Genomic DNA, 18,557 nt, shown 5'->3' on the forward strand with positions numbered 1-18,557 from the left:
TTGGAGCCAGTCACTTCTTTTTTTTTTCCTGAAACCCAATTTCCTCCAACCCACCCCTGAAGTAGGTTAGCTATTGTACAGCAAGATCAACACACCCAGCCTGAAGCCCAGCAAAACTGCTCAGGGGCAGTGGTTCTGAACAGCAACCCACACAGCTCCAGCCATGCAGTTCAGCCAGCTCTGCAGAGCTCTGAACCGTATGGCTTGGTTCTTTATATTGAGTAATGTATAACTCGGAGCAAACCACATGCTTGGTTGTTTTTTTTTTTTTATAAAAAAGACTACAAAAAAAAAAAAAGTTTTTATAAAAAAAGACTACAAGAGAAACCAGGTTAAAAAGAACCATCTTACAAAGACGACGGACAATCTATTAGCCCTTGGCAAGCTAGACAACCATTGTACACAAAACAACAAACTGTACAAAACTGAAAGGAGATGGCAGAGAGATTTGTAAGGCTTTCTGCCCTTTTATTCTTCTCCTGGTCCAACATGTCTTCTGATCTCATTCCAAGAAAGCTTCAAGGTCATGTCAGAACAGCCACGAATTCATCTCCGATGTGTGCAAAATTCAAACAAATTTACATAAAGAGATAAAATGGCAAAGGTAAAAACAAAACTAAAGGCCAGGAGATCACGGGTTAAAATACTTCTTCTGAGACCAAGAGACTACAGTTCGGGTACATTTGAAAACATATTCCAAACTTTTAAAACAAGCTACAGTCTTTCTTGACTGATAAAAGGGTTTATTTGTTGAGGAAAACTAAAGGAGGATCTTTCTGGTGAACACTTTCTATTTCCTTTCCAGTATATTCCCAAATGCTGACAGACTTGTTCACACAATGACTTTCTGTATCTCCTCCACTTCTCACTCTTCCCCATGGTTACTAGCTTTTTTACAGCAAAAACCGTCTTGACTCTCATCTTGCCTTTGACAGAAATTTGACATGGAAGTGGTATCTGTTCAAAAGAAGTCTGAGCTCAGAGATAGGGGAGAGGTATTTAAAATGTCTATAAATAGTACACTGAATGTGTTAGGGATCTACTTCCAGGCTATGTTACAAACAAACTCTGGTGTCCAAGTCACCTATATAAAAGTAGTGACAGCCAGACTCCAGCAAAAGGAGGCATCTTCTTCAGGACTTTGAAAAGCCACTGAATTAGCCCTTCCAAGCAAGTTTCCCTGGTCAAGGAAGACCCAAGATCAACTGCTTTGTCTACAACCCAAAACGCACAGAAATGATAGTCGCAAAAAACCCTTCGGATGGGAAAAGAACAAAGAAAAGGAGGACGTTTCTTAAATGATCAATGCCACAGAACTTGGCTTTACACATCCGGACTGAAACATTTTGGTTTGTAGGTACAGCATCTTTTGCTGTGGAATTTCTACCTAGACATCACAATGCTGACTCCAGATAAGCAACCTGATCGAATCCAGTCCAATCCCTAACCATGACTGTGGTTAGGTAGTCTTGGGTGGTTGGATGGAGGATGACAATGAACTCAGGGAAGTTCTTGGAGAGCGATCCATTTTCAAACCAGTGTTCATAGCTGATCTTGGGTCTGTTTTGGAGATGGAGCTGTTGTCACAACCACAGTGGAAACTGCCTTAGTAGAGCCAGATACTGTTCCTTGCTGGAGGTGGGAGGCTGGTACTGTTTGAATTCGCACCTGTTCCAAATGGAAAGAAAAAAACTCATGTCAAGAACAACCTGGTGACACATTGCACTTGCATCGTGCTCTGAAACGCTGGTAAATTATCTGCTTCTGCTGCCAACAAAGTTTCAGTTACATGAACAAGACCAAGCACCAAAACACATCAAGAACAGAATCTGTCGCAAGATCACTCCAGCTGCTGTTCATGTGGGATGGTGGCAAGAGATTTCAAGATTAGAGAGGAAGACCTAAAAACTAGTTTGAATAAAAACCTACATGTCAGCTGCTTTTACAAGTTTTCAGAAGAAGGACCTGGATTCATTGAGTACTTCACTTCTACAGACTTGTCACTAGCAGCTCTCTATTAAGAAAGATTAATTATTAATTAAGAGAATTACATAACACTAAGTTTCCAGGCAGAAAAACAGATACACAAAGAAGTGACGTGACTTCTTCAAGGAAAGGTGACCTGCAGAGAAACTAAAGTACAAAGCACCACAAAAAAAGCCAAGTGTATAGAAACAATTCTTCAAGCAGTTGGGAACTTTTCCTGACAGGATTTTTGGGCTTACATTCCTATCCAGTGCCTCAAAAACATTTAAAAACCGTATCTGGATGGAGGGAAGGTAAAGGAGATGATGCACTGCATGTGCTTAATGCGTCTATTACAGCCAAGCCGTGTACCTCTACTTTTTATGGAACCCTGTGTACCAAGTGTGAAGTCCTCATGGAGATGTTAAGTCATAAAAAAGCAAATAATATTATCATGCTAGGTGCCGTTACCTGCGTGGCCTGGCCTTGCTGCTGCAGCTGCTGTAGTTGCTGTGCAGTCAGAAAACTCACTGGCTTGTTCCCAGCAATCAGTTTTGTCCCTGCTGGCATCGTAGTCAGGATGATATTTCTACCTAATCCACTGATGCTAAGGAAAGAGAATTGTTGAAAGGTTAGTAAACAGCACAGCAGGCTAGGTCTTTCAGACTCACAAATTGTTGTTCAGTTGCTAGGAGATTAAAGTTACTTATCTAATTTACTAATGAGTTTAAGTAGCGGGGTTTTTTTCTCCGCAAAAAATGGCAAATACACAGGTGACAAGTTTATGTCAACATTTATCACTATCATAGAGAATTACTTTATTACGCAAATTAAACCCTCTCATTCTCGACTGTGCATATCACAGGGTTAGTCTGATCAGACCTGAACACTTCTCAAAGAAGGCAGAAAATAGCTTGAGCACACTGTGTTCTGCCTTGAAATATTAACTAAGGGAGACACTACCAGGATTCATGGAAGAATAAACAAAAAGACTTCAATATCTGAATGCCAGAGGAATTTTTCACTGAGGCAGTTAACACTTCCCTAGCTTCTTTAACGGAGAGATGGCTTCAGATTACATGTATTTTTAGGTATGTCACCAGGTTAATTTGTGCTCAAACACACAGAATGAATCTAATGGCCGGTTTCAAGGCAAAGAACATTTTTTTCTTCAGTGTACTTGCTAGAACCTACATCTCAGGGCACCTAAACAAAGACTATATTCTCACTGCCAGACACCATACTCACTCAGTTTCTTGCAGCTAATGGACTGCAAGTCTATTCCACCCTCTGCTTGCTAGCTCCCCAGGAACCTATCAAACACAGACTTTCCTCAGCCTATTTCTAAAGCAAAACTACCCCATGCAAAGTACTCACTTGGCCCCGAGGTTGCCCTTGATGATGGGGGCAGTCACCACACTTTTGCCTTTCACTGGCTGGCTGATCACTGACAGAGGCACTGTTATTCGTGTTGGTAGTTTCCCCTAGAGAAGTTGAAGAATACATGAGGAGCCGCGGGGAGTTCAGCAGAGAAACTGCTTTGACAACAGGCAATTACCACTCAGCTTGCTTTTTAGGAGTCCTGGGAGTAGAAACCAACAGCAGCTTTGCTGATGAAATCTGTGCTCCATTTCAGGCTCATTACAATTCACCTCCATCTCATTCACTTCACAGCTGCCTGAGCCCCGCAAACCCGCATCATCTTTGCACCACGATATTTCTCTGGGAAGGATCACTGTATCCGTCCATGATATTTATCCTTAGGAAACTATCGTAATGTCAATTCGCTTCACGACACAGTTTATGGGGCCTTCAGCTTTAGGCATTAAAATTGCATTAAAGGGGGAAATCGGTAAAAAAAACTAATACAAGTAACAAGCACTTCTAGTTCTGACACCATTCCAAGGGAAATTATTTCAGCGGCGTGGGGCAAGACGCTGAGCTGCACGAGGTAGGACTTTAGATAAGCAAAGTTTATTTCGTTCACTCGCAACAGGAGGTAAGGGAAGACATATCTCACTGTTTTCTGGTCAGTCAGCATTTAGCTACAATTCCAACACCATGAAATTAGTTGCAGACCCACATTCTACAGTACTTAATTTGAGCCTCTGTGGACGTAAAGAGAAATTTGCAGATATAAACCATCAGTACATTTCAGCATTCCCCTTTCTCACCCACCTCCAGAAAAAGTTTAGCATTACTTACTGCCTGGGATGTAGATACTACTGTGGTGCTGACGGGTACCTGCCGCACAGCAGTGGCTCCTGTGCCTATAGTTATGGGAGTCCCAGCTGCTCCCGAGGCCACAGCAACTGCTTTCGACACTGTGGCACTCACGGTTGGTAAAGAGACAGCTGAGGTATGGACTGTGCCAGGCATGCTCACTGCTGAGGAAGAGGGCGCTTGCTTAGCATGAGTAGCTACCGTAATAGTCTGCCCAGCTTTGGGCGGCATCACCCCCAGCCCCTGCACGATTCTTATAGTAGCAGCTGGCTTGGCCTCAGTGGATGCCACTGTAGTGACAGCTTTGCTCTTCTGATCCGCCACAGTCATGCCCAGAGCAGGCATCAGTCGGAAAGCAGAGCTTGGTTCCGCTGTCTTTAAGTCAGGAGTCACTTTAACCACTGTGCTTCCAGCTGGGCTGGAAGAAGCAGTAGTGGCCGTGCTAGTCTTGGCTGGGGAATCAGCAGTCTGGACAGGATTGGATGTCACGTGCAATGTTGCAGAGATGCCTTTCCCACTAGCGCTGCTTCCCGCAGCTGCTGTGAAGAGGTCCTGAGTCAGTTTGACAGTAGTGACTTGAGATTTGGCCAGGGTGGCCATCATGTCCGGCGTGATACGCAGCACTGTCTGTCCCTTCGCATCTGTGGTGATAGAGGAGGGGGGTAGGCGCAACACATCCTTTCCTTGGATCCGAAAATTGGTCGCTGTGAGTGGGATGCCACTTCCAGGCTGGGTCTTCATGCCAAGTTGCCCTGTAATAGCCACCTGGAAGAGATCAGAGAGATGGCTGTATCAAACCAGGATGCAGTCCAAGGCAAGAGTCAAAGTAAAACTTCCCAAGAGGATGATGTTTGCTCCCATCAGAATTGAAGCTGCATGATGCTAGGACTCAGCACACTGCTGAAAATAGTTTTGCTTGCGTATCAGACGGCACTCCCAAAACCATGTAAAATATGAAAATTGTGGAGCTGCTTTTTCAAACAAGATGAATGAAAATGAGATCAGCATCTGAAGATGGTTAACCTTGGACTAACGCATCTTTTACCTGTACGTGAAAACAGGGCTCAGAGCAGCAACTGCCTAAGCCTGTATGGTCAGTAACTCATGTAGCACTACAGTTACCCGCTACAGTTTTCACTATCTTGACATCTGCATATCATGTCTGTCACAGCAAATGTGAAACGACTGGGTCATGGAGCCCAGTTCCTTGTCTATCCCTCTCTCTCACCTGCTTGATGATATTCTGGCCAGCTACATTCTGGATGACAGTGGTAGAGGAGGTGCTTGTAGCAGAACTGCCTGGAGAGCTGGTTACTGGCTTTACAGCAGGACTGGGCGTTGCAGACAGTCCTGTCACAGTGATGCCTGTCTGACCTGTCACGGAGCTTGCTGGCCTTTGCACCTGCACTGGGCTGGTTTGAGCTTTTACCGGCAGAGTCATCACAGCCTACAGAAAGACACAGAGGCAGCCTATGAGCAAGCTAACACAACACTAACAGACTAATAATTTGCTTTTATTGTCTCGTGACTTATAGCTTGCAAGTTCTGTGGACTTTTTACTGTAATGCACAATTTAGTGGTGCCACATGAACAGGCAACAGGGAGGAAAAAAGGAGCACTGAACAGTATTATCTGTGCACAACTGTTTCTTTGCTCTTGCCCTGCAGTTACTGCACGTCCCAAGTGAGCAAGTAATCCCTGTGCACCATACCGAAATACCAGAAGTCGTCAGAGCTACTCCGCCATTTCCACACAGCCAAACTCACCTGAGGGAGCACTTTGGTTTGCGCGGCTGTAGCTGGAACGCGGATCTGAGGCACTGACGTAGGTTGCTGCTGCTGGGTTACCACCGGGGCTTGCTGAGATACAGCTGGGAGGCTTGACTGGGCAGTGACCACCCGGACCTGCGGCAGTCCTGAGGAGGTGGTATGACTTACCACCCGCGTGGGAGGTGGCTGCGGCCCAGGCTGTGTCTGTGAACTCTGGGCTGTGGAAAGCAACGTCCCGAGCTGTGGCATGGTAGGGGACGATACCAGAAGAACGCTACAGAAAAGATAAAGCCAGTAGGTCAGCAAAGATGTAGGAAATGACTGAGAAAGAACCAGCAACATTCATAAGCGATGTGTGAGACGGAAGAATTACCTTTGACTGGGTTTTGCTGGCTCCGATCCAGCACTAGATACACTCTTGCTAACCACAGACACTGGTGGGGGCGAAATAGGCGTTGCTGGTAATGCTGGTGCGGTTGGCGTCACGGGAGTCACGGGAGTTGGTGGCATGCTGGAGTCACTAAGGCTCAGCTGACTGGGCTCTGACGTGCTGCTGGGGAGTGCTTTCACAGAACTCTCCTTGCTACTAGTCTTCTGCAAAGAAACCATGTCAAGCATAAAAGGTCTTCACCAAAACCGGGTTTGACTGCTGCACTCTAGAGAGTGGGCTGAGCACTTTAAGCTGATCTCTGTATGGTTATGAATGATGCCCCGGCGCTAAATCCTGAAATTACAGCTGACGGACCGACTGCCTTCCTCAACTGCAGCCACAAGTGGGCTGACACGTTTGGCTGCTCCTGTTCTCAGGGAAAAGTGCACCTCAGCAGCGACAAACATTCATAACATGCAGATTTCCACTTTGGTTAATTCGCCAACAGCAACTACTTTAGAGGCAATAACACCACCACCACCACATCCAAACCATGAGTGCTTCAGCACAGCACGGGAGAGGACAGCAGACACGTTCCACACACTCTGCTATAGATTAACCTCAAAACTAGATCTGAAAGGCCATCCCTAAGATAGGCAGCACAAATGAATTCCATTAATCTTTCTGCTGAGATCAACAAGGATAACAGCGGGAGCTGGGAGCTGTACAAGTCCCCTCTTTCTTCTGTGCGCTGGTGCTAGACTAACACCAACATTCATAAATATAATGAACTGGTAACTCAAATAGGTGGCAATTTTCATCAGCCACTATGGATGCAGAATTCATGGATTAAGTTAGGCCTCCTGTATCTCCTTCTCAATCTCAAAAGCATCTGTGCAAACCTGTGCAAGGAAATTTACCATTTTAGCTGGAGGTTTTGGCTTCTGCTGAAGAGCTTTCTTTGCCTTTGCTGCAGCAGCTTGAGCCTGGTGGATCCGTTCTGCAAATACAAATTAATGGTTAGAGCTCCTGAACACAAGCAAACTGATTTAAGAAAAGAGGTCAATTCAGAACTGTAAGCTCATCTTCAGACAATAAATCAGACAGACATAGTCGTGTCATAGTGCAAAGAAAAATATCAAGTAAAACTAGCCAAAAAGGCTGAAACTAAACACATAAAAAGTTGTGACTGTACATAGATGTGCAGTTCTTGTACATGGGATGCTATTTTTCAAGCAAATACTTCAAACTGACACACTGCTCTGCAAGACTGGGTTTAAGTGCTGATGGACTAACATTAGCAAACTGACTAGAGAAAAAAGCTAGACTGACAAATTAATGTTCATTATCCAGCTGGACTGAAGAAGCTCAAGTGATTTATAAACATTTTCAATTCTTAAAATATCACCACGCCAGGCTTACCAAACTCTTCCTCACTCCTGTTCCGGTGCAGGTAGATCCACAACTTGCGTCCAATATCATATTTTACACAGGGATCCTTCTCATAATGTAATCGATCCAGAGCACCACTAACAACAGTATTAACCTGAAAGTTCAGAATTCACAGAATTACAACATGTCTCTGGTCAGGCTAGCCAAAAGTCACGAAGAGAAAAAGTAATCCTGCTTGGCATAAAACCTAAGTAAGCTGCTAGCCATCCGTTTGAGTAAGAACTGACTGAGAGCAGCTGTTGCAGCACAGGATGCTGTTTGCCACCTTGGATTACACAGAGCTTCTACCAAAGCTGAGAGTTCTGAAAATTGACTGTTTCTGAATCTAAAATGTGAGCAGATATATGACATAGTGTTAATTCTATGGCTTTTCTAGCTGTTCTTTCATCATCCAGAGTTTGGTGCAGATTTGCAGCAGCTCACCAGAGTAGAGCACAGCTCTCATTTGCTAGTCAAAGCAGCATAAAAAATTATTGGGACTCACGACACTCAATACTGCCCGGGTCTGCACAGTGTATTTTTAGGAGAATCTGTTTGAGGCTAGACATGGCATCCAACTTACTTGAGCACTTGTGACATCAGGAGCTAGGAACTGGGAATCTTTAAGCAGCTCACAGATTTCAGCACGAGTTCCTTCTCCATTAGGAAGGCGAGCAGCAGCATCACGAACTGGAATACAAAACCAGAGCTTAGACTTCCAGCCATAACTAGGTTGCTGCATTGGAGTACTTTGGTGGGTACATTTTGGTATTGCTCTCTTATCTTCGTTCTCCCAGTGCCTACTTGCTCACTAAAATCTAGCCCCCATGGCCCCTCTGAGATCTGAGCAGAGATTCCAAAGGATCATTTTAAAGGACATCAACTGTGCCGGCTTTGTGCCAGGAGCAACAAACTTGGGGAACCGCACTGAACCCCAGAATGACTTTGCAATGCCCCAACTTCACAACAGTGTACTGAAACCACCACTCTCTTCTCTCCCAATTATTCGAGCCTTCGCTTCAGCCAGCCCCATGAACTCTCTGCTCTATTTCCCATTTTCTCCCAGTTCAACAGCAACATAGAGATGCCTTCTTTTCTAGTTATTCCTGCTCCCAGCATTTCATCACTTTTATTTCATATAATTGATTTCTTCTTCGCTTATGTCATCCCAGCCAGGCCACTTTTTCCCTTTATAATGTAGATTTCTAAAGTCATTGCTTGGGAGGGTCAGGGGAGCCATTTTCTTTTTATAAAAAATCTTTTTTTGGCCATCACCTTACCGAGGGACAAGATGGTGACATACGCTGGTCTGTCTGAGCGCAAGAGAGAATGCTCTCGGGCTTTGTTTAATGAGGTTTCCTTGTCAAACACGCCCTTCACAGGACCAACAACTGACTCAAAGCCATGCATACGGAAAGTGAAAGCTTTGTGGGGCTGGCTGTAGCGGTAACGTTCCTGTATTTGGAAACAAGAGGACTGAATTTAGCAGTAATCATATGCTACATATATATTAGAAGTTAAGTTATTATCATTCTCTAGAGAAAGGTTTTTTTTTAAATTAAAGGCTCAAATACGCTGTGTAAACATATTTTGGATTAAAACAGGCACAAACTACTTCAAGCAGAATATAAAGCACCACCTAACCGAAGTGTGCAGGTGCAATACCTTAGGTTCACTGTTTAGCAGCTGCACAGACTAGAGAGGTGCCAGAGATACAGTTTCTGCCCAGAAAACACCCCTTCCCCAAGCAACAAGCAGCCCTTTCTTCCTCCTCCAATGTGGCAAGACAGATTTTCAAAATTTAACCTAGATATTCTACCACATGCACAGCACAGGTACCAACGGAAATGAACCATCGTGTGTTTACCCTATAATACGCACTTCCGTCTACTACAGACAAGGTAACTAGGTACCTGTACTTGTACTCATACCTGCCCCAAAAGTACAGAGACAAGTCATCCTCTTCTGCTGGGGGAAGGCAGAGGAGACAGAAAAGCTGGCACTACCAATTTCAATTAATTTTGCCCAATGCTCCTTGGAGATCCAGCTGGTTTTGAAGTAAGCAGCTAGGCTATACTGTTGGCAAGTTTTACGTAAGGCCAAGATACCTACTTCAGGGCAGAAGAAACACACTGATTCTTTATGTTAGCAAAGTTTGTGCAGAGTATAAAACTGCCATCCCATACAAATTCTCTGGTTTTAGTGGCCAACTGTTTCAACGTGTGCCTTTAAAATTAAGATGATTCTCTTCTTACCTGCTCCTGAAACACGCGTTTCTCCTCTCCAGTGCTAGGTCGGACTACATAGTCAGTCCTTCTGAAACAAGGGTCACCATCAGTTCCGAGCAACCGCAAGCCCACAACAATCCCAAAGAACATCTCAAAGGATTAGTCACCTCACCCTTTCTGCAAATTCTTCTGAACAAATTCTGAAGGTATGATAATATAAATAAGGCCTGCAGAGATCTTAAAACATGCTCTATGCACTACCTAAAGGTAAGCAAAGACTGGACTGGATCTAGTAATCAGGACATAAACTGATGTTTACATAAAAATCAACTGACTTTGCGTCAAGTCAGACTATCAAGTTGCCTGCTGCCCCGTGATGTAAAATCTTTTTATTTTAAGCAAACAGCCATGTAGATCCAGAGGCACGAGGGCCAAACTTCATAGCTTTAGCAAGCGCTTGCAAAAGCTTTAAGCAGTATTATATACTTACACTCTGGGAATTGGTGTTGTGGCATCTGAGCTGTCTTCACTTTCCTATCGAAAAACAGAGAATCGTCAGTGTTGGATGTAACTCAGGTTTTGTGCCGCTAAGAAAGTGATTTTTTTTCTGACTCACTTTGAAAAAACTCTGGTCTTTGGTCTCCAACCAAAGCTGAAACAGTGCTGCCAATTCCTTCTCATGATCTTGGCAAGAGCCTAGTCAAAGAAAGCAAGAAAAATAGGAAATTGAAGTCTTCATTTGTTATGAAGCTGGTTGCTTGTACTTCTCAGTCATCTCCTACTCCCTTCCTTCCCCTATGCCTCACCAGTCACAAGGCATCTTACACACTTCACAGATGCTCCCATTTCAATAGCTGAACATAACCGGGCTTAGAAAAGTGCTAAAACCTAGTCAGTCCCCTCTGCCAGTACAAAGGACGGTGCTTCAACTCCTGGCATAGCAGGCAAGACACTGTTTGAGACATAGCCACCTGATATTTGGAGGCGGTTCCTACTCTCCAGAGTAATCCCTGTCACTGAGTCCATGAGCAGAAACACGTGCCTACATAACCTCCACCAAAGACTGCGAAAGGGACCAGGGGAACAGCCTCCTGGCTCCAAACCTCTGCCAGTTTAAGCCTGCAAATAGAATCACTATAGGTAAGAATGGAAAAATTCTGCCTAGTAGCTAAAGGAACCTACATAAACACAAGAAATTTGTCATTCACTCAGTATGAGCCTGGGCACATTTATTATTAATTTGCTCTTTTGTTCCCACTTTTAATAATGAGAATAGTATCACTTTGCTCCACAGAGAAGCTTAATTCATTTATAATTGTAATAATTAATAATTACTCTGAATAATCAGAAGGAATGCTCCACAGAAGGGAAAATATGAAGGTGGTCAGAGAGATCTGATGGGTGACGTAAACATGGTTAGGTCAGCAACATAAATAAAGCCCAATGCCTCGGCTTACTTATTCTCTGTCTGCTGCTGATACTCGAGTCTTGTGAAAACCTAGAATGTAAAGCACGTCTTCACTCAACTAAAAGAAAAGGCCTAAGCAAAGAAATTAACAGCTCTGCTTGCCTTTCTCTCTGGGCTGCAGCAAGCTGAAAAGTCAAGTCCTGGAGAAAACAACCAACCTTTACTATAGTAGAAACCACAGAAGATACTCACCAAGCAATTTCCACTGCTGAGTTTTCTCCTTGAATTCAACAAAAGGTGAGAAGCTGGAAGAAACATCTAAAATGAAAAATATGCATGTCAGAGGCATCACACAATCATCCAACCCCCAAAATCCTCCTGTTGTAATGCAAGCTGTTGAGTTAGGCTCATAATGACAGATAAAGCATTTTAAGTGATTATGTAAGCGCATCTCTAAATTTATGCTTGCCCAAAAGGAAGATAAGCATCTCACAGTAACAGCACAAGCGCCAGAAAGAACAGAAGAGGGTAACGAGTCTTTTATCTACAGGCTGTCAGATGAGATCCTGTTCATGCTGTGAGGCACCAGGAACTGTTACTGTACGGTGACTATTCCTGGGCTGATGGGAAGCAAGCTCAGGATTTACAGCATTCACCAGCATTAGGGAGAAAATTAAATATTCATGCTGCAAAGGCCACTACAATCTACGCTGTCTCTCCCTTTATATTATTCTGTGGTTCTCATTTGCTTAGTGGGACGTTTTAGTTTGAAAGGAACGTCTGAAGCTTAGCTGGCCCAAGCCCCAGGTCAAAGCTGGGCCAACTTCATGTTTCCAGCGGCTTGCTCATCTGATTTATTTTCTACTAGTCTCTGAAGACAACCACAATGTCTTCGCACTGGGAAGAGACTGATTTCTTCCTGCTTCAAACATCCCACCTGAAGTGTATGATACGAACAGGAGAAACTATCTGTCTAGAGGCAACTTCACACATTTTCACATACTCAGGAATTGAGCTGGGTCTTACCTACCGTCCACATGCAAAACAAGTCTACCACAGTCAAGAAATGTAAGCCATAAAGCTTATCATAGAAACGCTGTCAACAATGCAACCATTTATTGCAGTGATGAAGTAGAAGTTGATTTGAGCTATAATATAAACCCAGCACTGATTAGAACCGAGGTACAAGCACCATTAGTATTTTTAATAGCCATTCTTACCTCTGCTGTCACCTGTCAAGTACTGCAAGGCGGGTAAAACCAGTTCAGACCAGTTAGGGGTAAAGGAGAACCAGTTATTTAGTGCGCTGGCAGGAGAAGATTGCCAATCTAGAACTTTATCTTCGAGCTGAAGAGGAAAAAGAAATATTCTATTAAAGATCTCGCACTTTAAACTATGACTGTTTTAATAGAAAACGAAACAGCTAAACATGTCCAGGGGACAAAAAGATTTTTATGCATAAAAAAAAAAAGAACAAAACACTTGACTTTTGGATGTAACCACAACATGGTATTTCGGACAACAGACACCAGAACGGGGGAAAAACTTCCCCACCACCTCTGCCCTTAATATATAGAATATATCTAAACATGATCTAAAGAACGGGTATGGAAAGACTTACAGATTCCACTGACTACATTTATGAAACATGTTAAAAACAGAACACAGTATACACTCCCAAATGGTTTCATTTCTTTAATACATAATCTACATCTTAATATAATTTACAGCAGGACAACTCTGGATAAAAATCACTATTACATAGCTATAAAACCCTCCATCTCCTAATTTTGCTTTCTGCAAAGACTCCTAGGTAAGTGTGTGGTTCCTTACCACGGAGAGAGTAGCAGGTCCTTCCAGAAACAGCATCTCCAAAAGAAGGAAAAAGAAGCTGGAAGATATTTCATTTATTCCAAGGCATGGCTTCATCTCTTCAAGAGGTCTTCAAACGAAAGAGAACACAAGCAGAGTTAGGTTCCCTGAGTAAATATTCACCTTCATGTACAAAGATAAACACCACACATTTCACACATCCCAAGCTGCACGAAACCAAAGCCTGCAGAAGTCCCACAAAAATCTGAGCTGCAACATCTGTTGCTCTCTCCACCCGTGCAAGGCGTTCATGGCCCTTTGAAGTACTTACTCCTCTTTGACAGATGACAGAGGGATGGGGGAAGGATCCTGAGACATTGTGGGGATTCCATCAGCATTGCTAAGAGAGTCAGCCAGATCTTCCGCCTCGGATTTAATAATCTTCAGCTTTTTTTTCTTCTTATCTTCCTTTTCCTTCACCTTTTTCTTGAGGGTTGCAAGGTCAAATAAGGCTTTAAGACATGATCAAAGGTAAGAAGAATAAATAGAAAACTTCTTAACAGATTTCAGCAAGAGTCATAAACTAACTATATATTTAAATATATATTCAGAGATGTTGTAGCATGCATATAACTCATTCACACATCATTCATTCCATCTTCCCAGTAATTTCCATGAGTCTTCCCCTCAGTGTGCTCTGTTGTAATAGAAAATCTCTAGTTTTTAAACCAACGTATATGAAATTAGAAAGGCAAAGGTAACTGCTTAGAGCAGAGACACAAATTAACTTTCACCAATTAGTTGGAAGTACCTTCAGTGGAAACTGGAGTTGTCTGTGAGCAACCGAAATGGAACAGCTTGCAACCCCAGAGCGGTTAGCCAGCTATGCGAAGAGCAAAAGGATACAACAATCTATTGAGACCACCTTCACTCTCAGCTTTTCACACACACAGGACACCCTATATTCATGCGGTGCGCAAGTACCGTGTCCGAGCCACTGACCTGCTAAGGAACCTTTCCTGCCAGCATTTACTCGAGTCATAATGTCCTCAAGAGTCAGGTCTGTCGTCACTAGATCAGGGTGGTCCTACATCGGACAACGGGATAGAAATTAAAATTACGAAAGGACAAAGTGTTAAGATAGCAACAAGGGTAAAGAAGGCAACCAAACCAGGATCAGCTTATAAAGTTATTTACTGAAATAAAAGTTGGGAATCTTCTAACCCTCAAATCCAAAATTTTGGCTTTCCAAAAGACATCACTAAAATTACAAAATTCTTCTAAACAGATAGGCAGAAACAGGACTGCATATATGCGCTGACAATTAAGAACAGGTTATGATAAAGGATTGAAGGGTGGTTGCACGCAAAAAAGTAGTCATCATTTTGTCACTCAGCAGTATCCCGAACTTTACGGCTAACAGATAAAAGACTAATAGATAAAATGCAGTCCCACCCCACCAGACTCCTCGACATCTTACAGGTTGACGTTTTCGTTTCTCATGGTGTTTCTTCAACATCATCTTCAAATCGCTTTCCCCAAGTTCTATCTTGTCTGGAACAAAAAAACATTCAGAGATTACTCGCCCGGTTTTCCATTATTGTTACTTTACAGACTTCTTAGAATGCCATTTTCTACCCATTCCCACTGTGCACAATCTCCAAATTGCAATAACTAAATTTCCGTATTTGAATTTCATTCTTTTAATCAACCCATTTATTTCAATACTTCCTCGAGTCACCAGATGTCATTGCTGATGCAAGTATGGAAGTGAAAAGAAGTGAGAACCAGCTGTGCTGCACGAAGGGTTTGCAGATTTGATTACTGTAACCTTCGAAGAGATTGCCTCAGCACACACAACAAAATATTTTGAACTGGACTATGCTAATGCTTCAACTACAAAAGTCAAAATGTAACAGAGAAATCAGTAATATTACACAAACTGTAGACCCTTGTGTTAAAATACTAGCCTTCCAAGGAGAAAAAGAGTAAATAAACCGTGAGAAGAGCCAACTGTTTTAGAGACTGCAAAAATGAAGCACTACAAGATTTCCCATGAAACAACAGATTTTCAAACTAATTTCTTATTAGCTTTTTTTTTTATTACTTCTCAAAGTAATTCTCACCCCTAAAGCCCTATCAAGCCCTAGTTTGGTTCCCACCTGCTGTTTTCATGTCCAAGGTTGACAACGTGGGGATCACTCTCAGAGGAACTGGTGGACTTGGACAACGTGCTGGAGAACTCGGAGGCCAAGAGCTCAGATCTAAAAGAAAGAAAGAAAGAAATTTTTTTTTACATAATTCTATTCCCCTGTGTTCGTTAGAGCACAGCCAATAAAACTGGAGTCCAGTTTCCACTCTTCCATCAAAGACACTGTCCTCACATCAAAAATTTGTCTTTCCCCATTCACATCTCGAGTCTTTAGTTCAGTCCAGGGCATTACCTTCTTCATCAGAAGATAAGGTAGTATCTCCACACTCCTCTTTCACTTCCCTCAGAATCTTCAAGTAGCGTCGATGTGTCCGTCTGTCTCGTTCTTCTGTGTCATACGTCGGTGAGAAGTGCTTTCTCCTTAAGGTCATTTCAGGGCCTCCTTTCCTAGCTAAATCCAGCAAATACTGGAAGAAGAGATACGTGTGACATTAGCTATCTCAGCTACAGCGCTGTAAGCTAGAACAGATAAGGCCAACTCACATGCTTTCAGCAAGTTTAACATTTGAAGTTGGTGCAGTAAGAACCTCAGTTCTTTGCATGATAACCCTCAAGAACTATCAGTATCTGCCAGTTTTAAAACCAGCGGTTTAGACCACCATTGAAAGGGGGGGAAAAAGCAAGGAGAAATTTCTGCACCTTCATCTGCACACCCAGTACCTCACTGTCATTTTCTGTGGATTGTTGAGAGGAACCTCACCATTAGTCGGAGATCCACTTGTGCAGTCTCCATGCCAAATACATAATGCAGACATAGAATACTGTCTCTTTTGAAGAAAACATTTCACCCCTTACGGCTACAGAGGAAGTAACTTCCTACACACCTCTGTGTTCTTTTTCCCATATCACTGTGGGGCATTTTACAAAGACAGACTTTCAGCTTCATCCACACACGCCATACATTTCAACACCCAAGCGTAATGAAACAATAAGCGAGCATGTATTTGCAACGAACACATTTCAGTTGGCAGCAGTTAGCCAAATTAGACAGCAGTATCCACAGAGGAAGCCCTCATCAGGCATTTACAGGCATCAGGATCGCAGTTCTCTATCTATTCTATACCAGCCTCTGGTGAAGCTGGGGAATTCATACAACTACATAATGAGCAACCTTACTTGTTTTACAGTGACAGAAATGGTAGAAAATGAAAGCAGAATGACTCGCTAATAGGGCAGTAAGGTGTAAAGGGGCAAATGCAGGAAGCGGGGGACAAGGCGGACGTGGAAAAAAGATGCTATACACAAGTGAGAGCTATGAGAGTCTCAAAACCTAAGATTTGCAAACGTAACAACGTTACTCGTGTTCTCGTATTATAGGGGCCACTGGAAAACCAGAAACGCAGCATTCAAAAGGAAAGACCTCGGAGAATTGTGAACACACAAATCCCAAGACACTTTGTTACAGAAACAACCTATTCATTAGAGAAGACAAGAAAGACACAATGCACTCACATTGCGGGAAGCGAGGATCTGCTTGAGCAGTCGGTAGAAGTACTGCTGCTGAGAACTCAGGTAGCGTTTGTACTGGGACTTAAAACAGAGCTGCCGGTATTTCACAACTTCAGGGTTAAAGTGTCCGTCTGCAACAAAGAGGTAAGAAACACCTGAGTTTTCATCAACTGCTAGTTGAGAATTTAACCCCGAAAACACACAGAAGCTTATTACGCTTACTGACCCCGGAAGAGTTTCTGGGCGATGTGCAGTGGATTTCCAAAACGGAAGTTTTCACCACTGAACAGGGCAGAGATGAGTTTGTTCTGGTGCTCTCGGTTGTTTTCAGGAAAGTGAGGCAGGAATTTTTTTAGGTGGTCTTGCTGCGCAGCTGTCAGCACCTCCTGCCACGTAGACAAGCTGACAACTTCGAAGAAGATCTCAGGCTAAAGAAAGCAAAAAACAATACAGTGAAGAAAATGCACCTGCACCCTTTAAAATTTTCTAGCCCTTAAGGCTTTCTGTGGTTAAATAACACAAGTCACGAGACAGCGTCTCACCAAACGCAGAAAACAATAGAGGAAAGGTGAGGAAATTAATGATAGTACTAGCAACAAGAAAATAAATTCAAAAATTGTAACAAACAAAACTTTCTTAAAGGCAATTTTAAAAAAAAGAGAGATTGTGATCTAGAAAATTAACACAACAGAATGGCTTTAAAAGACGTTTTCCTGAGATTAATCAAAGCCCTTTTTGAGATCTTTTCCAGGACAGTCAGAAACATTTCCCCTCTTCTCAGTTTGCTCTGCAAGCCCCACAAAGGGAGTTAAACACACTGCTTTATCAAGGCTCTGAAAAGGTAAAGTGTGTTCACGCTACTCACGTCCTCCAGAAGGTCCTCGGGCAGACTGACTCTGGTGGTACCCAGCATGCAGTCCTCCATGATGCGTGTGCCATTTCCTTCCCCGCAGGGTCCCAGCTCCAGCGGGTCTGTAAGCATGTGATCCAGAGAGTCCATTCTTCACCCTCTCCTGAAAAACAGTGGCAAAATCCTCAACACCGAAAAATCCCAAACCCAGCTACATCCCCAGCTGAGGAATGACTGAGAAGCTGCATTCGATTAAGCTGTTGTTTAAAACACCAGCTACAGAATCGGGCGGTGAGATAGGTAAGATATGACAGCGTTAATTTACTGCTTGAGCGCAACAGGAGTCACGTCAACAAGAGAAACGCTTTTCCAGACAGCCTGTACCATGCACACAGGAGGACTGGAAAGTAAAGCGACCCGTTTCACTTCACCTCCCACCTGCAGGAACGGTTGCCAATAGACTTAAATACCACGAAAAACTACATCTAAATCCTGAAAGCGGTTTTAACGCGCAAAACCGAACGGCAGGTCTCAGTTAGGCTTTCTCCCAGGCTGAATTTGCAGCTATGACTGGGCCAAGAGCCCTCTTCCCCTCAGGCACAGTCTGGAAGAGCTGTGCAGCTCCAGGCTCCCTGCTAGAAGAAAAACTCATGAACCACGCGGAATAAATCAAGGGGAAAAAATCACAAATATGTAACTAAACAAAACCAGGCTTAGACAGTAAGAAACAACAGGGAAATAAAAGAAAAAAAGCCCTTTTCATACCCGCTCTGGGCCCGACGCCGGCGTCTCGGAGCGACGGCGCTTCCCCGGTGCCGGAGCCGAAGGCACGCCGAGACC

The 18,557-nt window shown here is 43.4% G+C and overlaps 1 protein-coding gene across 2 annotated transcripts; it reads right to left on the reverse strand.

The window, feature by feature from the left end:
- Window positions 1-1,372: 1,372 nt before the first annotated feature.
- Window positions 1,373-17,867, reverse strand: NFRKB (nuclear factor related to kappaB binding protein). 2 transcript variants are annotated; one of them, XM_010285176.1, is made up of 25 exons: window positions 17,733-17,867; window positions 17,094-17,295; window positions 16,871-16,998; window positions 15,651-15,825; window positions 15,369-15,470; window positions 14,687-14,760; window positions 14,209-14,293; window positions 13,538-13,718; window positions 13,228-13,336; window positions 12,615-12,741; window positions 11,647-11,712; window positions 10,603-10,682; window positions 10,477-10,520; window positions 10,014-10,074; window positions 9,039-9,213; window positions 8,342-8,448; window positions 7,750-7,873; window positions 7,248-7,327; window positions 6,331-6,551; window positions 5,955-6,231; window positions 5,417-5,635; window positions 4,171-4,953; window positions 3,343-3,449; window positions 2,437-2,572; window positions 1,373-1,668 (listed from the first exon to the last, which is right to left on the reverse strand). In XM_010285176.1, exons 1-25 carry the CDS (start codon window positions 17,865-17,867, stop codon window positions 1,543-1,545), a joined length of 3,924 nt encoding a protein of 1,307 aa, XP_010283478.1. In that variant the 3' UTR covers window positions 1,373-1,542. The 2 variants fall into 2 exon arrangements, with proteins under 2 accessions (XP_010283478.1, XP_010283476.1); XM_010285174.1 differs by having other exon boundaries at window positions 15,369-15,509.
- Window positions 17,868-18,557: the final 690 nt, after the last annotated feature.

Source organism: Phaethon lepturus, unplaced genomic scaffold, assembly GCF_000687285.1.
Source record: "Phaethon lepturus isolate BGI_N335 unplaced genomic scaffold, ASM68728v1 scaffold48514, whole genome shotgun sequence".
NCBI lineage: Eukaryota > Metazoa > Chordata > Aves > Phaethontiformes > Phaethontidae > Phaethon > Phaethon lepturus.